Raw genomic sequence first — 18,028 nt, 5'->3', positions numbered from 1 at the left:
CCACCCAATGCACCAGGTTACAGCTTCCCGCGAGGCGCAGAGAAGCCTTTCAAATCTCTGCACGCTCCTCCAGCATCCACGTGCCCAACGACGACGAAAAGAGCCAGCTGAGGAGACGGGAGAGGACGCATGGTATAGTCTTCATAAATAAGACGGCTTGTTGTTTCAAAGGTCTGCCAATGACACAAGCAAACGAATTCTGAAAATGCATAACTTCAAAGTACGCAATGAAAGCCACATTGCTGTTTAAAGGAACTTTTTTTCCCTCCATATTTCTGTGGTATGCAAGAAGTCCAATCAGTCCCCGTGCACGGAGTGATTACGGCTATTTTAATTATCTACAAAGAGTGAAATCCCTCACGCGTCGCACCCACTGTGAAAAATCAGTACCAGCCATTTCAGGGCAATTTCCAACTGCAATCTCAATTAACCCTCTAAATACTTCCTCGTCTAATTAAATCAACTGAAACGCTATTGTTTATAAGCTCTTTTCGGGCCCATATCTGTTGCTCCATCAACCGTCTGTCATTATCAAGCAAAATTACATCGAAAGGAAATTATGTTTAGCCCTCACTATGTTGTAACCAATTTATAGCCGGTTTTTTTTTTCATGTGATGTAACAGGATCGGTGACTCGATCTAATTGGTTATCAAGGAAACCATCTTGTGATCAATTTAAGTAATTGCTATATTCCTGCAACTTGACCCTGCCAATAGTTTGGGATTGGAGCCTGCTTTTCCTCAACCTTCATTAAAAATAATAACAATTATTAAACAGCCAGTAGCCTAAATTACTTAGTTAAAACACTTTCCGTCCAATATGACAAAAAAATGATACTTATTCCACGAAGCGCACCTGCATTTCAAATCAAATTGCCATCGTCAAATATGAAAATGTTTGGCGAATGCCTACAAATTTCTAAACCAGATTGATTGCTAGCCGCTCAAATGGAAATCTCAGTCTTTTAAGGATGCCTCGCAGCAAACGGGCATTTTCAGCAAAAACCAAAAATCTGCACAGGTCAAGGACCGTCTCTTCTGCGGCGTTTTGTTTATCTTCCACAGCACGGCGCGTTTGTCTTGCCGCAGTAACTGACATCCTGTCAGAGGGCAGTAATTTGATGAAACGTTATGCAGACGCGCATCTGAAATAATCAGGAACACCTGATGGAGGCGGGCGCAGCGTTAACAACATTTTGAGTTATGACCATATGATTGTCCTAAAACGCTGGATGAGACCGCTTCGCGTCGTAGTGCCGGTATCTCCTTGTGGTGAAATCGAAATACGGCTCCTAGTTTCAAACATATGTGGAACTTATTTGCACATTTTCCACCGTGCTTACAGCCGGAGAATACAGACAAGACTAACTGCGTGCAGATTCATTTGCCATTCCCCCCAGTTGTATGGACTATCCACTAGCATGCAAGCGTTGCGTCGTTTATTTGTGACAAAGAATTTAGAGAATGGGGCTCCGGTTTTATGATGTATAAACATGTTAGACAAAATATTTCCCCGCTACATATTCCGCAAAAACAACGGCAAAACTTTGTTTACATCTGCCAGAAACACAATTTTAAAAAGCGGCCAGGGATTTGTCAGCTGAGTTAACTAGATTTGAAACCGGGCTCTCCCAGTTAACGCAGAGCATCCGCTAGTGTTGAAAGCCATGCGCTTTGCAGGCTCTCCAGCGCTCCCTTGACAACTGGCAATCAATGACATAATACCTGCATTTCACGTAGGAAGTCCGTTTCGGGGTGAAAGAATCTGCAGGGAAAGTGAACCGACTGGAAGGTTCCCTATATGAGAAACAAAGGAGAAAATTAATAAAAATGAGTTATGACAGCTAGAATGCACTGGGTAGAAGAGTTCCTTTTTCCTGAAGATATTGTTTTTTTGAAGGGGGGGTTGTGCAAATTCATTAAAAAAGATACCCTTGGCTGAGATCTAAACAGTTGCATCACAGTATGAGAAAAATGAGCGGACAGGTCTCGCAATGCCCTAAATCGTCAGACGATTTAACCTTTTCGTGCTGGCTGTCCTTGGAGACAGGGACGTTGTGAACTTTGAACGTCTGCCGATCTAAAGCAAATAGGTTATCTCTAATTCTTCGGCTGTTTAGCAACTACCAGTTAACTGCCGTCTGTGTTTTAAAGCACAAATGTGGGATGTGGACATTGTCGACCTTATTTTGCATTTTCGAATTTTGTATATTCCGTTATTTAGTTTTTGGTTGTTTAAAACATTTGCTATGAACACCGGCTTTCTATACGTCCATAGTAATGTAGAGTTAATTACATAATTAAATATGAGAGAGAGGGGGGGAATTATTTATAAATCTCTCAAGATGTCCCGACGATCTGCACAATTCCCCCACAATTGTCTCACAATTTGTGTGAGACAAAACACAAAAAAATTAAATAAAACGCACGGAGCTGGGTATGATTATACAAGCGTTAGTCCAAGTGAAGGATTTTGGTATTCTATACGTATCAGTATCAAAATTAAAAATACTTCAAAGACTAAAATTAGGACGCATTCTCCACTTCCCATATACAATTTACTACTGCCTGGATGTCAGTGAAGTAAGATTTCTACTAACAGCATTCAATTTGTTCTCATGAAAAAAATCAAATGAAATATATATTTTTGCTGATTCTTCGTTTGGCGTCGGTGTATGAAATTCAACCTCACATATTATTTTAGTTTCGTACAGCACTTGGTAAAAGCTAACTGCCCAATAGGATCGTGTCTTCTTTTTCTGGGGATTTTTGACTTTCATTATAAACGGAGCAGGATCTAGTTTCTCAGAGTCCATCACTTTGGAGATAAGTAGCGAATGGAAATTGTCCAGCATGTCAGTCTTCATCTCAATTCCCCTTGAGAAAAGCCGTACAAACTGCCCCCAAATAGGGGAAAAATGTGAAATATAAAAGAAGAAAACGGCCAGAATCTCAAATTGGAACAACGTGGTTTTGTCCCCATTACTGCGAGACACGAACCGAATTTCAAGCCGGGGAGGATGACGAGATTGTTAGCTGGTGGTTTCTGAAGGAGATGAAAAGTTTTGGCGAATGTGATTGTTTGTGAAAGAGATCATTCAGATTGAAATCCCAATGGTCGCCACGCGGGTCTCTGTTCTCTCTCCCCGTAATCTGGTTTGACAAGAAAGGGTAAGAGAAGAGTTTTACTGCGCGCGCAGCAGATGGTGGGGGTCAGGGTCCAGCCCTCAACTTCAAACACATGGAAGTGTAAAAACAGAGTATGTTAGGGGCTAAAACAACTAACCACTGGATTAAAGGATGTCCGCTAAGTGCCCTTGAGATTCTGCAGTTTACATCTGGTAAATCTAGAAGAAAAATATAAATTACAAATCGGTATGACAAGGTATGGTTATCAGACAATTAAAAATTTCCGCATCAGACTGCTCCCTTTCTGATCAGAATTAAATTTCGGCCGGTGGTTTGGGCTACCTATTCATGTTAATTTTACATGTGAAATATTCAAACTTTAGGTTTTTAAACAATATAAGGTTTAAGAGTTAGGCTATATGTATACCCGTTGTACTGAAGAAGAATCGGAAATTACAGAAACTGAACAAATTAAATATTTTTCTAAATGATGCAGCAGTACTAATTCTTAGGTAGTGTGCAAACAATGCATATTTATTTATAAAAAAAAAATCAAATCGCAAAATAATATTGGCTTCAGACTGGCTTTCTGAATGGGCCATGATTGCAACAACCGTAGAAGTGATTTTCTACACCTATGCCAACTCGCAGAGATCAGAAACCAGCTTGCACCTGCAACCAATCATCGGAGTGGCAGGTGAGAGTGGGGAGGGTATAGTCCTTTCCGCAGAGCCGCGCGGTTTTCTAGCAGTTTCCACAGCCCTCTGCTGCTCTCTACAAATCAAACCGCAGCTCAAATCAAACGCCGGCGGGCAAGCTGGTATTTCTGCAGCGGAGACGGATAAATGACACCCCCCGACAAGTCCCAATCACTGTACACTCAGAGTAACGCGGCGTGGCTGACACTGAGAAACGCGGCCACACGGGGCAATGCAGGTGTTAACTATAAGCGTAGGAGTCTTGATTTAACTGTACCCTGCCTGGGAATATCTGAGAAGAAAATTTGGAGGTCTTTAAATCAAATGCTTGTCAGTGTGTTTACCGTCTTCCTGGCGGTTCTCTCTGCTGTTTGCAGTCGCTGTCCATCTACAGGATAAAATTGGATATAAACTTTGCTGAGCGGCTTCTCGTGCTGGGGATACCGTGCTCTCTGCTGAGTCCCTGCTTAGCGGTGGATCCCCACAGCCGCCTCCATCTCGACTGGACACCTGTCTTCCCATTATGCTGCCCGACCTTAACTAAACGCCTCAATTGACCGCCCCCCCCAACCCTAATTACCCACATCCACTTTCTGCCATGTCTGAAAAATAAACATGCCACTTTTTTAACATTGTTGTCATTTATTCTTGGGGCAGTTAGATGGTGATTATGAAGTTCTCCAGTAACAGCTTATGCAGTATATGGTGGATTTGTGGACAACGAAACTTTCACATCATTCTTTGGTTCGCTTCACAAAATCCAGAACAGTCTGGTTTCACGAAAGTTAATTTATTCTTTTATTCTTTGTTTATTCTCGAACAAGTGCTTTTCAGTGTCCAATGGTCCACTTACACCGATGCATTTTCAGGAAAAACGACGAGAAACGATAAACAAAACGTAAGAAATGACTGCTTGCTTAGAAATTACGATTTTTTTTTTCAAAAGCGGGTGCACATGACAAATGTTTCCAGCAAACACGGATGAATTGTTATTGAAGGTTTAATCACACCGACTGTCCTTTTAAAAGTTCACAGTTCAAAGGAACAGCCTTAAATTTCCCAAAAGTGCCCCACTGATGTGTCTAGCGATTGTAAATTACCGTACCTTTTTAAGTTGTTCACTGGAATTCAGCAGGACAAAACTGTATTTTTACATTTTCTCATTCCGCGGTTTTTATGAATAACGGGAGTGTTACATGGCTTAAAATAATGAGAAATAGTAGACGTTTATTGAAGCTTACCAACCAAAATTTGAATGCCCACAAATTTATCGTAGTATAATTTTGGGGCCATGTTTAATTGCAGTGGTTTTATTTTATTATCGCGTGGACTGCGTATAGGTCTGCTAAAAACCTTTGGGCAAATAACACGTCGCAAATTTTTCCCTCGACGCTTTGTCGCATTGCGCCCCCTATTGGAGGTAATATATCATCACTGCTGGCACGCCATTTTACCCGGCCGAGCAAGGGCAGGAGAGACGGACCAGAAAACAAAGACAACAAAAAGATTTTAAGGCTTCAGCAGAAACGCTGTAATAACTGAGGTGGTCCAGAGAGTAGCATATACATCGAGGATGTAGACCATAAATTTCTTTTGGGGGTAAAATAAAATTGGATAAAACGTACTGTTTAATAACAAACGCCTTAACTGGATAAGTCAGTACTGAAAATACACTGCTGTAGAATAAACAGTTTTCATTCACCTATAAACTTTCAGGCTAACCTATGAGTAATGTAATAGATGTGTACTCGATTTGATCCTCTCACCAATGGTTATTAGTAATAAGTATCTTGCCAGATTGGAAGTGAAGACAATTCACACGCTCCCCATGATTTTGCGCGTGTGCACTGTACAGGACACCCCCCCCCCCAGTTCTCGAATAGGCCTCGGTGTTAAATCCACTGTGAATCAGATTTTACTTGTGGATTATTTCACTTTCTCATTCCTTCGATCCATAAATATTGGTTATTTAATATAGTCACTTACGTTTTTCTGTACATTTGTACAACTTAAGGTGCATACTAAGCGCGAGCCGAGCGGTGATCGTGCGGGTCGGCAGGCAGACAAGCCGAAATCAGGGCAAAACTTGGGGTTTATTACGGGAACTGGGAGCAGGGAACACCTACAAACGTCAAATCACAATGACGGACAGGGGAGACAAGCAAGACCAGGACTTTAGGACAGGAACAATCAAAATAAGCGAACACAGATGGAGACGATCAGGGAAGTACACGTGGGTAATCAGGGGGCGTGGCACACACGAGGAACGTACGAGCCGGGGATAACAATATTATATTATATATATATATATATATATATATATATATATATATATATATATATATATATATATATACACACATACACACACACATACATACACACACACACACACACACACACACACATATATATACATATATATATATATATATTTAATGGATGCACCTGTAATAACAATAAATAACCATTACGACAGTACTTAGATTAACAACTTAACTATTTGGATTCATTAACGTTCACTGAAAAAAAAGCCCATTAAATGTTCAGCAGCATCACGTTCGGAAACCGTATACAACTACAATGCACAAGCGTACAAAATAGCGTGTAAAAGCGATTTCACAATTACCTAACAGAATTCAATTAACAACTGGTTTTAGGGGGGAAATTGCGCCCCCCATATTAGCAGCATCCTTATTCAATTTGGATCCATATCTGGAAATGCGATTCAAGGCAATTGACACAAAAATTCTCAATCAAATTATTTATTGTAAATATTAAGCACAATCGGAAATCAGCGAATAAAACAGCTCTGTAACAAGGACTGAATTAATATTAAATATAAAATTGTTTTTTTATTTTTTACTTTATTCACCTTGCAGTGACTCATACAGACCCCTCCTTAGTCCTGATGTTCATGTTCCTGTCCAGGGATGAGCCTCCGGATGCTGTCCGTCCGCAGTATCGCGTATAGCGTAAAGCCAAAAATAAACGTGACGGAAAACACTAGCAGCCAATCGACGCCCTTGACGGGGATGGGGGGCAGCGGCCCCGAACGATCCTCCTCCGTCACATTGTGACCCGGAATGATCTCGAAACCTGCAGGTGACACGTAAAGAAACATGCGTCAAATTTTCCTGAAGGTTTAATAATCACGTGTGTCGTATGAAACGGAAATGTCATTAACAGAAGACTGGAAGAAAATGCAATACAATATTTATTAGTATATATAGATATGGTCTGGTAGGCTACTTAATAAAAGGAACTTGATGCGTTTCCTCGGTGGTATATTTACAGTTGGAAGTGTAATAAACGGGCGGAACTAAATAAAACTTTGGCAGGAGACTAAAACGTTTGAGGCAAATACACACCCGTCTGGTTCGCTATAAATGCCGTTAAGGTCTCCAGGGTCCTTTCCGTCTGGTTGAACCTGGCCATCGGTTTAACCCCTTGAAACAGAAGGATGTTTGGGACAGCGACTGTTCCAAACCTCGTGGAAAGACTAAAACAAAAAGCAGAAAAAAAATGGCGTGTCCCGCGGAAGCTTAAGGGAGATTATTAATAATGTCAGGAAAAGTAAATACCCGCTGATAAAAACAGATTAACCAAGTGCGCGCTTTAGATATTTTTTAAGAGGCTGTAGAGATAGAAGGTATTAATGACAAGTGTATTCAGCAGCTGTGATCTGGTTATTTAAAAATAGGTTTTGATGACAGACTGGGGTCCTGCCAGATGTGTCCCTAATGAACCAACCTGCTGTGCTGAGATGCATCCAGGGCCAGAAAGCGCATGCCGGGAAAGACGCGAGGCAGTGCGTTGAAGTGGGGAGCCAGGCTAGCGGAGAACTGGCACCACGTGGTGTAGAATAAGACCAGAGAGCATTCGGTGCTGTTAGCGTTCAGGAACTCCATAAGATCCTGTACGGGTGACACACCATACCGCGATGACGATCTTAATCCCCCAACCTCCCCCAATCCAATCCGGCTTCACAACATAAGACAACCCTGGTCCGCAAGAGCAAGGGATTGGTAGACATTTTTGCCCTACTAGAGCGGCAAAGTGCAGGACCAGCGAAATACATTACCCTGAATGCAACTCAAACCATTTTGCCGTTTATATTAGTAGAGATGCTGCTGGTGGTACTAATAGAGCCCAAATACCTGGACGAAAACTGCATCCAGCTAAGACTAGGGGGCAGGAATGATATAGATAACAGCCATTTCACGTTGGAATACCTGTGATGCATTTAGTATCTGCACAGCCAGACTATCGGTGTCTGTGACGTTTATCTTGTGACAGTTGACTTTGTGCTGCTTCGGCGCTTCGGTGGAGTTCTGCTCCTCGCTCGCCATGGCGTCCACGTGGACCATCCCCAGGGTAACCGGCTCCATCTCTTCGGGGCCGTTCCCATCTGCCAGGTCTCCCGGCGCCACGGAGAATCCGGCCTGCACGGCCTTGGCGTTCCTGCGAATGAGGGACTCCATTCCGGCCGGATCGACGGACACCTCCGTGCCCAGGACGGCGTCTGCAATCTCTGCGGTCTTGAAGCTCCACTTCGGCCGCAGCTCTGGATCCTCGCGTTCCACAAATTCGGGGCTGTCCTCCAAGCTGACCCCCTTGTAGGCGTCCTCCACAATTTTTATCTCCTTTGGCTCACTTACCTCTGTGACAGAAAAGTGGGAAATATTCTCAGCCACAAAATCACATCTTTGACTCCAAATTCAGTAGCATTGCTCCAGGTCCTGCCAATGATGGGACTACGCACACCAGCCCTCTGCAGGATACCCAGAGTCCATATCGATCTATTAAGTAGTCACACATCTGGCAAAAATGCTTTAACCAAGATAATTTCATTTGGGGCATTTGTAAAATAAAAACAAAGAGGTTAAGTTAGCATGAAAGGCTGTGACGGTAATCTTTCAGACAGAACAAAGCACTACATACTTATTTATATAAAATGATAGAACTTAAAACAAAAAAAAAGTTAACCTGCTATCAACCCCAATCAGTGTAAAACGACACAAATCAGAAAACGTCAAATATATTGCGCAATCACTTTCATGAGAATAGCTTAACTGTATTCGATATCACTATATGCAGGACAACTAAATGCACCGCATGTATTCGCTATTCTCGTACTCCGTCTCGGCAGAACAGTCACGCTTCTAAGCCCCTGAGAAAGGACATTAGCACCCCCCCTCCCCCCTCCAGGGATGCCCTTCGTTATCAAGTGCGTCTCTGTATCATGGAGAGCAAGATGAGGTAGACGAAAAGAGAATTTTCCCACGGGAATCAATAAAATGTCATTATTATTATTATTATTATTAAGTAACCTACATATACCTGCTGCACAGAATTCGTAAGTCAGACTCACTAAAATTAGAGTAAATATAATGCAGAACATAAGGCAATACTGGAACAAATTATATAATTTATTTTTGATATGTGACCGGTATTTGTAGATGACTAGTATTTGTAATAAAAATTACAAATCTAATCTTCTGTTGACAGTGACCTGCTTGCACGTCTGAGCTCAGTGTGCGCGTATAGTTGGTGGCTGTCTCGGCCTTTACCAAGACAGTGCATTTTTAAGCATCAGCTCCGGCCATAACACAGTTTTTATCAGTTTATTACTTCATATTCAAATGAAAGCTGTTGCTACCGCGCTGACCCTCATTGCGTCAGTTAAAATGCGACCTTACGAAAGAATCAATACCCGTTTTGTAGCTGTATACCTTATGCAACTGTATGCTTGCCATGCACACCAATTCTGCAGCAAACCTAAATATCTGTGCAATTAGATATGTCCCGTGAATATCCTGGGTGGTAAATTATGTTAAATGAATAAAGCACTTCACGAAAGCTCTGCTGATCGCCCGACACGCCATATCTTACCGGCTGCGGTCAGCACCGCTCCCTGTCTGATGGCGGACAGAGTCACATATACGGTACACAGGACCTCCATCATGATCGATGTCAGCCGCATGGCCGCAGCCTGTTTTATTTACACGAAACGGCGACTAAACGCATCAGGAGCTCATGTCCGCTACCATCCGCACTCGCTAAAGGGAGCGTCCGTCCGCGGCGACTGTTTCCGGGGGAAGGTTTTCAGTGCCGGCGGCTTATTAACTCCTTACGCGCCGCACGGATCTCATCTCAGCCTATTTCACAGATGAACTCTGCAAGCACTTTGTGCTTGGTTAAACAGCATGGATATAAATAAGCAGTTAATTCTTTTATTCATTGCGTGCACTTTTGTCTCTGTAGAAATGCAGGTGAGGTTGTATAGAATTTTATGTGCATCAAAAACATGTATCATAATTTAAAAAAATACATTTACGGTTAATTTAAAATATTCTTTTCAGTGAGCATAGTGTATCATTACCTGTACATGTAGAGTATAAACTAAAGACTAAGAACCTACAATAAGGGTGACTATCAGTCACTGTCAATCAGAGTCTGGTTAAACCAATTGTCTTTGGTTATTTAATTAGTTGCTGCTTGCAATCTGTCAGGCAGTGAGTTCCTGTATTACTGGCCAAATCGAAATGATGCGTGAATGCGTTAGTTATAATTTTCTGGTGAGTGTAAGCAATGACCTAACGTCGATCAGCAGCACAGTTGTATTAAGCAACATTTATTTATTGTATTGATCACTGGCTGGTCTTCAACACACATGGTTATTATGCATGCTAATTTAGAAGTAGGATTAACAGTATTTATGAAATAATGTTTATTATACAACACACCACACTGGACGATCATGCAGAAAAGAACTGAAAATAAAATACATTGTTTTCCTGTTTTAGATAGGTACAGTATGATCTGTGGAATTAATCTTTAATGACAATCGAATTATGAAATTAAAAACTGGTGTCTGTGGAGAGGAAAACCATATTCATAACTTTCTTATAAAAGGTTCAGCTGTGAGGTTTTATGCTATTATAACTCCAGATCTGCAGAACGGACATGAAATTCAGCTCCTTGAAGACAAAATCAAGCCTGGTATATTATGGACAGCAGTAATAAGCCAGCCTTGACACATTTATGACCAAATGACAAGCACACGATTATCTCATCATGTTGTGTCCTCCTCTTTTCAATTAGGGTTGTCGGCTGTTCTGTCCGTAGCCCCTTATGATGTCATCTTAGTTCCAGATGACATCACAATTCCCTCAACAACCCTCAACCTCAACACTCAGTGTAAAGCTGAAGTCAGAGTTGTTGGAATGTTCACACTGCAATCCTCAGCCTCTCAGTCTTTTCAATGTGTATGGACATCTCCGACAGATTCCCCTGCCCTTTTGGTGCAAACCTTATACACGCAAACAAAATTCTAATAGTCAGAATCCTAGCATAGAAAGTGCACGTCAAAACGTAAAAGTGGTAGAAGGAGTGCCAACTCACGAAGCACACACGCACACACAAAAAAACATCTTCAATATCCCACATTAACAAAGTAATATTCTAGTGAACGAAATAAATATAAAAGAAACATTGTATTCACTGTCAAGAAAACGACAGAGCCCCTCACTGTCATAGCAAGAAGGTATGTGGTTATGTCAATATAATGTCAACATGGATATATACGTGTTATAAACATGATGTCAAACAAACAGGTTTACATATAGGCACCACAAAAAGGCATTTAAGTTAGCACAGAAGTGTACGACGAGGGGGAAGAAGTAGTGGTCAATGATCTGGACTGAGTTGAGTCACTCCGTCTTCTGTTTACCACACGATTCCTGTTATCTGGAGGTGCTCAGGATTACCTGACAACATTGCACTGTTAAATTATGCCTCAACTGAAAACAGAGGACATAAAAGAGCCAAAATTGGCGTACGTTCTGTTTTCTGGCTTTACAAATGTAAACGGTATAAACATTACATTATACAACTAAAGCATATATGCTTTATGTAAAGCAACATAGATGTGAGCAGTTTTACATTGTTATATATATATACATGTACTAGAGGTGTCACTCTACAGTCGTCAAGGGCTGGAATTCAGCAGGGTCTGGAAAACACTTTAATTTGTGTCTGATTTAAACCTGACACACCAGCAAATATTACCTGCCACTCAAACAGTTTTCAAACAATGGAAAAACCCACCCTGTAGTCTTTGACAACATAAATCTGACCAAAATTATTTGCTCGGTTTCGCATGAAGTTTTTTCACTAAAGCAATTCAGGTTATCTACCTATGCCAGTGAGGTCCCTTCAGGCGTGCAAATCGATGACATTTATTCCTCCACGACCCCCACGTCCCAAAACACAGCCTCGTGTTGACCCACGGCACTGACTTAATTTCACAAACCAGGCAAACTGGCAGAAACCTCTGAAAAGCAAACCAATGTATTTGTAAAGTTTAAGAGGCAGATTACGTCAGTTTCTTTGGTTAAGGAAAATATAGCCTATAACAAAAACAGCATGTCAAAAGAAGTATGCATGCAAAGATTTTAGGTACATTGTTTGATAAAAATCTCGCTTTGTGATACTTTCCACATTTAAGATTGGAAAACAGAGTCTTTTTACACAGTCATCGTTTCTACAGGCTAAACCAACATGAAATCATGTTGTCTGAGGTGAGGCCGGACTGACCTGCAAAGCTCTCACATAGTTATAATACTAATATCAATAATTACCATTTTAACACAAAAAAAAATCAAGACGTTAAACAAAACACAGTAAAAACCCAGACAGAAAATTCAAATATGTCACAGGACTGTCACACAGCGTCCGTTAATTCAAACAACTGACAATTAAACCTACAGCTTACGGCAGGCAAGATAACTTCACCTAAGACTTTCAGAGGGTCATAACGACATTACAATTTCGGGCCGCCAAATTATGACACATGCTCGGCAGAGCTGTAGGTTAATTTCACAGAACACCAAGAGGGAGTATATTACAAAAATATCACAAAAACACTGAAATATTCCCATCCACACTAACAGGAACAATCCAACAAACTCTATCAACAGTAACTCACCTAATGACTAAAATAATCTCAGCATTGCTGACTGACAGTAAAGGTAGCCAACATTGCGATTATTTCAACGGGGCTCAAGAAACGCTCTTAAAAGCTGTGTGTATATTAATGTCTCTGTAATTAAGATCTGGTGTGCAGCTTGTAAAACGGTACAACTGACTGATTGTCTGTCACTGAGATACAGTTCGAAAAAACAGCAGTGTGATTTGTGGAAATCTTGAACAATATTACAGGATTGTGTCTGGGCAGAGGAGCACTAATGAAGGCTAGTATCGTCCACATTTTTTTTTTTTTAACATATTTCAGGACGGAATTTGAGAGAAAAAAATATTTTTGGCAAATATGCTGGGAAAACAAAAAAAAAACATCAAATACAGTAATTATCAAAGACTCCAAAAGTTAAAAACCAGCCATGCTGTTCTTAAATGTTTCCGGACTGGGGATTTGGTCCACATTCAAGTGTAAAATTTGACTCGTTTTAATATTAAAATAACCAACTTCCATACCAAACGAATGTACGTGATGTAGCACCATTTAGATCTGTCCCGTGGGCTTTAAACAGTATAAAACTACTTACATCCATGAACTGCTTCTTAACAGGTATGACTTCCATAAACACAAGATAAAAAATGACGTATATAATGATATAATTGATATTTTCGTATACAGTGATTTTAATATAAAGACATGGTACTCAATGGCATGGTCATCTGTTCTTCATTCTTCTCAGTTAGGCTGGACTTCTGACATGAGGACACAACTAATTGTTAGTGCCAACATTCCGTGTATTAACAATTGTACTTTTCAGGTGTAATATCTCATTTTTGTCATGCCCGATCTCTCCTTTAATTACTTATTGGTTTATTGCATAAACTTTTTCCCACGGGTAAAATGATTAAGTATATCCGAAGACTGTTGCTATTTTGACATGTCATTTTCTGGGAATACCACATGTGACACGAACGGCCAATCAGAAAGCACGTTCGACTTCCCTACTTGAAACTGTCCTGACAGCGGCAGAGCCAGCGAACACCCCAGCGTCAGAGTCCACCACTGGCCGACTTCGTAAGACTTCACATGGCTGCGGAGATCTTTCTGCGTCACCCAGATTCAGCAAAATATATGTTTTAGAACCGATTCATTTTAGCATGCAGCTGAACGTTAATTCAGATAAAATACAGCAAAAAGAAAGCTGGTGTTTGATAACTGAGGAAAATTTTTCTTTCTTCTGTGTCTTATGAAGAATATTTATATCATAGAAGTCGTGTGGTGAACAAACATTTTTCATGTGAACCAGCAGTTATACCATTTGTTTTACACACAATATATATTATGTATACTCAGTGACAAAAAAAGTTAAGCACCCAGAAGTAATGGTCCGACTTGCATGTAATTTGGTACACGTGCAGACCAGTGATGGGTTTGTAAATTATTCGATTTGCAGGAAGCTGGCATGTCTAGTTTCCAGACACAGAGAGCGCCTCGTAGGCGCATCAGACAGCATTACCAGCACTTGACAGAGTTTGATAGGGGGGCATTGTGAGGCCGGGGGGTTGTATTGTGCAATTGCCTGGCTTGTGGGGCATGCAGATGTCACACCAATGGACACGTGAGGGCAGCCACACATATCGTGAAGGTTCCGGTCGCCCAAAACAGACCACAGCAAGGGAGGATCATCGTATTGTGCGGCGAGCATACACCGTCCCATGCGCAAGCTGCCGTTATCACCAGCGCAGAGATGGTTGCATTTGGAGTCATGCCGGGAGGCATGGACCGATGTCAAGTGGTGTCGTACCATGTTCAGCCATGAATCTCGGTTCTGCATAAACTGAGATGACCGTTGTGTACATGTATGGTGGCACCGAGGGGAGAGGACCAATCCTGCCAATGATGAGGAGAGACACAGCGGCAGTGTGGGGAGTCATAGGGTATGACATCATGGTGTGGGGAGTCATAGGGTATGACATCATGGTGTGGGGAGTCATAGGGTATGACATCATAGTGTGGGGAGCCATAGGGTATGACATCATGGTGTGGGGAATCATAGGGTACGACATCATGGTGTGGGGAGTCATAGGGTATGACATCATGGTGTCAGGAGCCATAGGGTATGACATCGTGGTGTGGGGAGTCATAGGGTATGACATCATGGTGTGGGGAGCCATAGGGTATAACATCATTGTGTGGGGAGTCATGGGGTATAACTTCAGGTCATCTCTGGCAGTGATTCGGGGACCCTGACGGCACAGTGCTACGTGAGTGACATCCTGCATCTGCATGTCTTACCCCTCCTGAGACAGCACCCTGGTACAATCTTTCAACTAGACAACGCCCGTCCACACACGACATGTGTCTATGGACTGTCTGCATCATGTTGAGGTCCTCCCATGGCCAGCCAGGTCTCCCGATCTTTCCCCAATCGAACATGTGTGGGATCAGCTCGGACGTCAACTCAGACCCAGTGCCGATCTGCAGGATCTCGAGGGCCAGTTTGATCTGATATTACAATCATTGAAATACAGTCACATGACCTTTCACCAAGTGCAAATTCATTTCATTTCCACCACTCTGTCTGAATGCTTAACTTTTTTGTCACTGAGTGTATATATATATTTATTTATATATATAATTTTCTTATGAAAAAAGGATTCGATTGAGGCAAACACAGCAGAGGTGCATGCCAATGAAAGGGTCACTCCCCCAAAATCGTGGGTATCTGCATATCCACAGTACGTAGGACATGTGCTCGGATCTCAGGTCCTGGCAGGCCGTGCGGTGATTATGAGGGGGAGGGGCTTTACTCGTTGGCCTCCTTCTCTTTGCCGCCAGCTTCGCACAAGCCCGTCTTCTGCATGACGTTGTAGGGGAAGGAGGCACCGCTGCAAGCTCCACCGTAGCCCAGCTTGGTGAGCCGAGAGAGAGCTTTTATGCTGCCTGGGGGTCTTCCTGGGCTCACCTTATATCCCGCAGCCTTAGTGGTCCCTAGGGGTCTTCCTGGACTCGTTTTAAAACCCGCCGCCTTGGTGGTGCCCAGCGGTCGCCCGGTGCTGGTCCTGTACCCAGCGGATTTCGTGGTCCCTGATGGCCTGCCTCTTCTGCCGGATCTCCCCTGCCCTTTCTTCCTCTTGGAGTCTTCGGGCTTCTCCCCGTTTTTGACGCCCAGGGCCTGTTGCTGTTGCTGCGGGAGAACTTCGCCCCGGACGTCCTGCCTCTGGCACGGCATGGATTTGAGGGCGTTCTGAGGCGGGGGGGGCAAAGGGGGCAGGGACATCTGCAGTGGCGGCTGTGGAGGGGGCGGGTAGAATTTGTTGGCCTGCGGGTTGCACAGGTCAAAGTGGCTGGTAGGGTGGCGTCCATCTTCGGCCAGGCAGGAGGGCCTGCCGCTCATGCAGTAGTCGTTGTTATTGGTAACCTGGTGCATCATCTTCTGCTGAAGGACGCAAAACATCACTAAGAAACGAAACAATGTGGCATGCTTCATTCTGCGCGACTAAACGTAAGGTGGAGAGTGACAGAGAGTCAAAGACGGTCATACATTGTACTGTATGCAAGTAAGAACAATCTAACAATTTGTTCTCTGCTCTAAAGGTATGAATAAAGGTGTGTTTACCGTACCTAATTGTTACCAATGTTAGCAATAAATACTTACACCCATACCGTTTCACCTTAGATTGTTTGCATTGTAATGCCTTTATATACCATACATAACTAGAGTAAACATCCCTAGTAACCAGTAGAATATTACCTGCCGTAAAATGATATCACTAGTTTTACCTTTGTACAACTGACACAGGATAATACTTACTGAAGAGCGACGTTAAGATTAACATTTTGGTCCATGAAGATTTTTTTAAATCATACTCATATTTCTGATAGTATTTTAATTATTATTGTTTTCTAACAAGAATAAATTGGGGGGGGGGGTCGAATTAGTACCACGTAATAATATTAGTATCTTCGGGGGGGTACATTCAATATATTTTATATCATCAGTTGAAAAATAGTCAAAACCAAACGACATGAAACAAAGGTGAGGCAGTCCCTAGTGGATCGATAACCTATGCATCGATTTTAAACATGGTATAGACCTCTAGCTTTCTTACCGGGGCAGAGAAAGGTAAGTACGTTCAGACCAAGAACTTTTGCAGTGATGGTGAAAGTTAAAATAAATCAACGGAAATTGCTGCTACTGCCATCGTTAAATGCCCAACGTGCAATGCATGCCAAACCAGTTTTCGTAAATACATATAAAGGAGTGGTAAGCTAGCTAAGGGGTATTACTAAAGACGGATAGCTAGCCAGCTAGCTGGTGTGTTTTCTGTCTAAATCACGAATAAAAAAACGGATATTCGACCCCCTGCGTTCAGTTTGTTTTTTTCGTTTCAATATCGTCGCTGCACCCCCGATTTTCATAGACTTCTTATTCAAAAGAATTGTCTGCTTATAAACATAGCAACTGTAAAATGAACAAACGGGGTCTTTGTTTTTGGGATATGTAGAAAACAGACGCATTAATCTCGCACATGGAAAGCGCTCACATAAGCAACGATAGCTCTTCCACAATCATATCGATTATAGTTGACGCAAACCCTGCAGATACAGGTCATTAAAAACAGCGAATTACTGTACCTCGATTTGTCTGCAGATCACGGAATGTGAACGGTTAACTGCAAAAATGACAGATTTCCCATCCATCAGATCCTAAAGCGGTCTCATTTTTTCAGGTGGATCGCAAGCCATAGATGACTTATGGTTGGTTCTGTGTATCTTAAGAAAAACAAAGAGTAAAAAAAGGCGTAGATGCTGAATGATGTCGGGGTGTCTTATTTTTTCCTGTTGCTGAGAGGTTTAGATGAGAAAGGCAGCCATTTCCATTAAACATTAATCGGACAGGCGGCGCCAGTGCGCAGGCGCATTCACCCAGCCAGGGCTCGCGGCGACGCCAGAACGAGACTGGCAGCTGGAAGCGGCTGGTAAAATGGCACCGATCGGCGCGCTCGGCGCCCGGTTTTTGTTTAGATTAATGTCGTTCAATTTAAATCGAGTTTTAATGTTGAGACATTTCTCAGCTTTCCGTCTATAAGAAAAACATAATTATGTCGCAGTATTTCCCTTAAGATTAAGAAAACCACAAATGTCCCTTGAAGCTCGTAAAGTCAACGTACAGACGGCGCTGTCGGGGCCCGATTTAGAAATGTTTGAGTGTTTT

General features: G+C 42.2%; 2 protein-coding genes across 4 annotated transcripts; both read right to left on the bottom strand.

The window, feature by feature from the left end:
- Positions 1–6,576: 6,576 nt before the first annotated feature.
- txndc15 (thioredoxin domain containing 15) lies at positions 6,577–9,934 on the bottom strand. The gene is made up of 5 exons (XM_048998016.1): positions 9,723–9,934; positions 8,063–8,490; positions 7,581–7,744; positions 7,199–7,329; positions 6,577–6,926 (listed from the first exon to the last, which is right to left on the bottom strand). The coding sequence occupies exons 1-5, from the start codon at positions 9,811–9,813 to the stop codon at positions 6,730–6,732; spliced, it is 1,011 nt and encodes a 336-aa protein (XP_048853973.1). The 5' UTR covers positions 9,814–9,934; the 3' UTR covers positions 6,577–6,729.
- Positions 9,935–10,448: 514 nt separating this feature from the next.
- On the bottom strand, positions 10,449–17,708 carry LOC125721824 (UPF0461 protein C5orf24 homolog). 3 transcript variants are annotated; one of them, XM_048997936.1, is made up of 2 exons: positions 17,449–17,708; positions 10,449–16,269 (listed from the first exon to the last, which is right to left on the bottom strand). In XM_048997936.1, the coding sequence occupies exon 2, from the start codon at positions 16,265–16,267 to the stop codon at positions 15,617–15,619; it is 651 nt and encodes a 216-aa protein (XP_048853893.1). In that variant the 5' UTR covers positions 16,268–16,269; positions 17,449–17,708; the 3' UTR covers positions 10,449–15,616. The 3 variants fall into 3 exon arrangements, with proteins under 3 accessions (XP_048853893.1, XP_048853891.1, XP_048853892.1); XM_048997934.1 differs by having other exon boundaries at positions 10,449–16,249; XM_048997935.1 differs by having other exon boundaries at positions 10,449–16,246.
- Positions 17,709–18,028: the final 320 nt, after the last annotated feature.

This window comes from Brienomyrus brachyistius, unplaced genomic scaffold, assembly GCF_023856365.1.
Source record: "Brienomyrus brachyistius isolate T26 unplaced genomic scaffold, BBRACH_0.4 scaffold35, whole genome shotgun sequence".
Taxonomy (NCBI): Eukaryota; Metazoa; Chordata; class Actinopteri; order Osteoglossiformes; family Mormyridae; genus Brienomyrus; species Brienomyrus brachyistius.
This window is presented reverse-complemented; position numbering and strand designations above follow the sequence as displayed.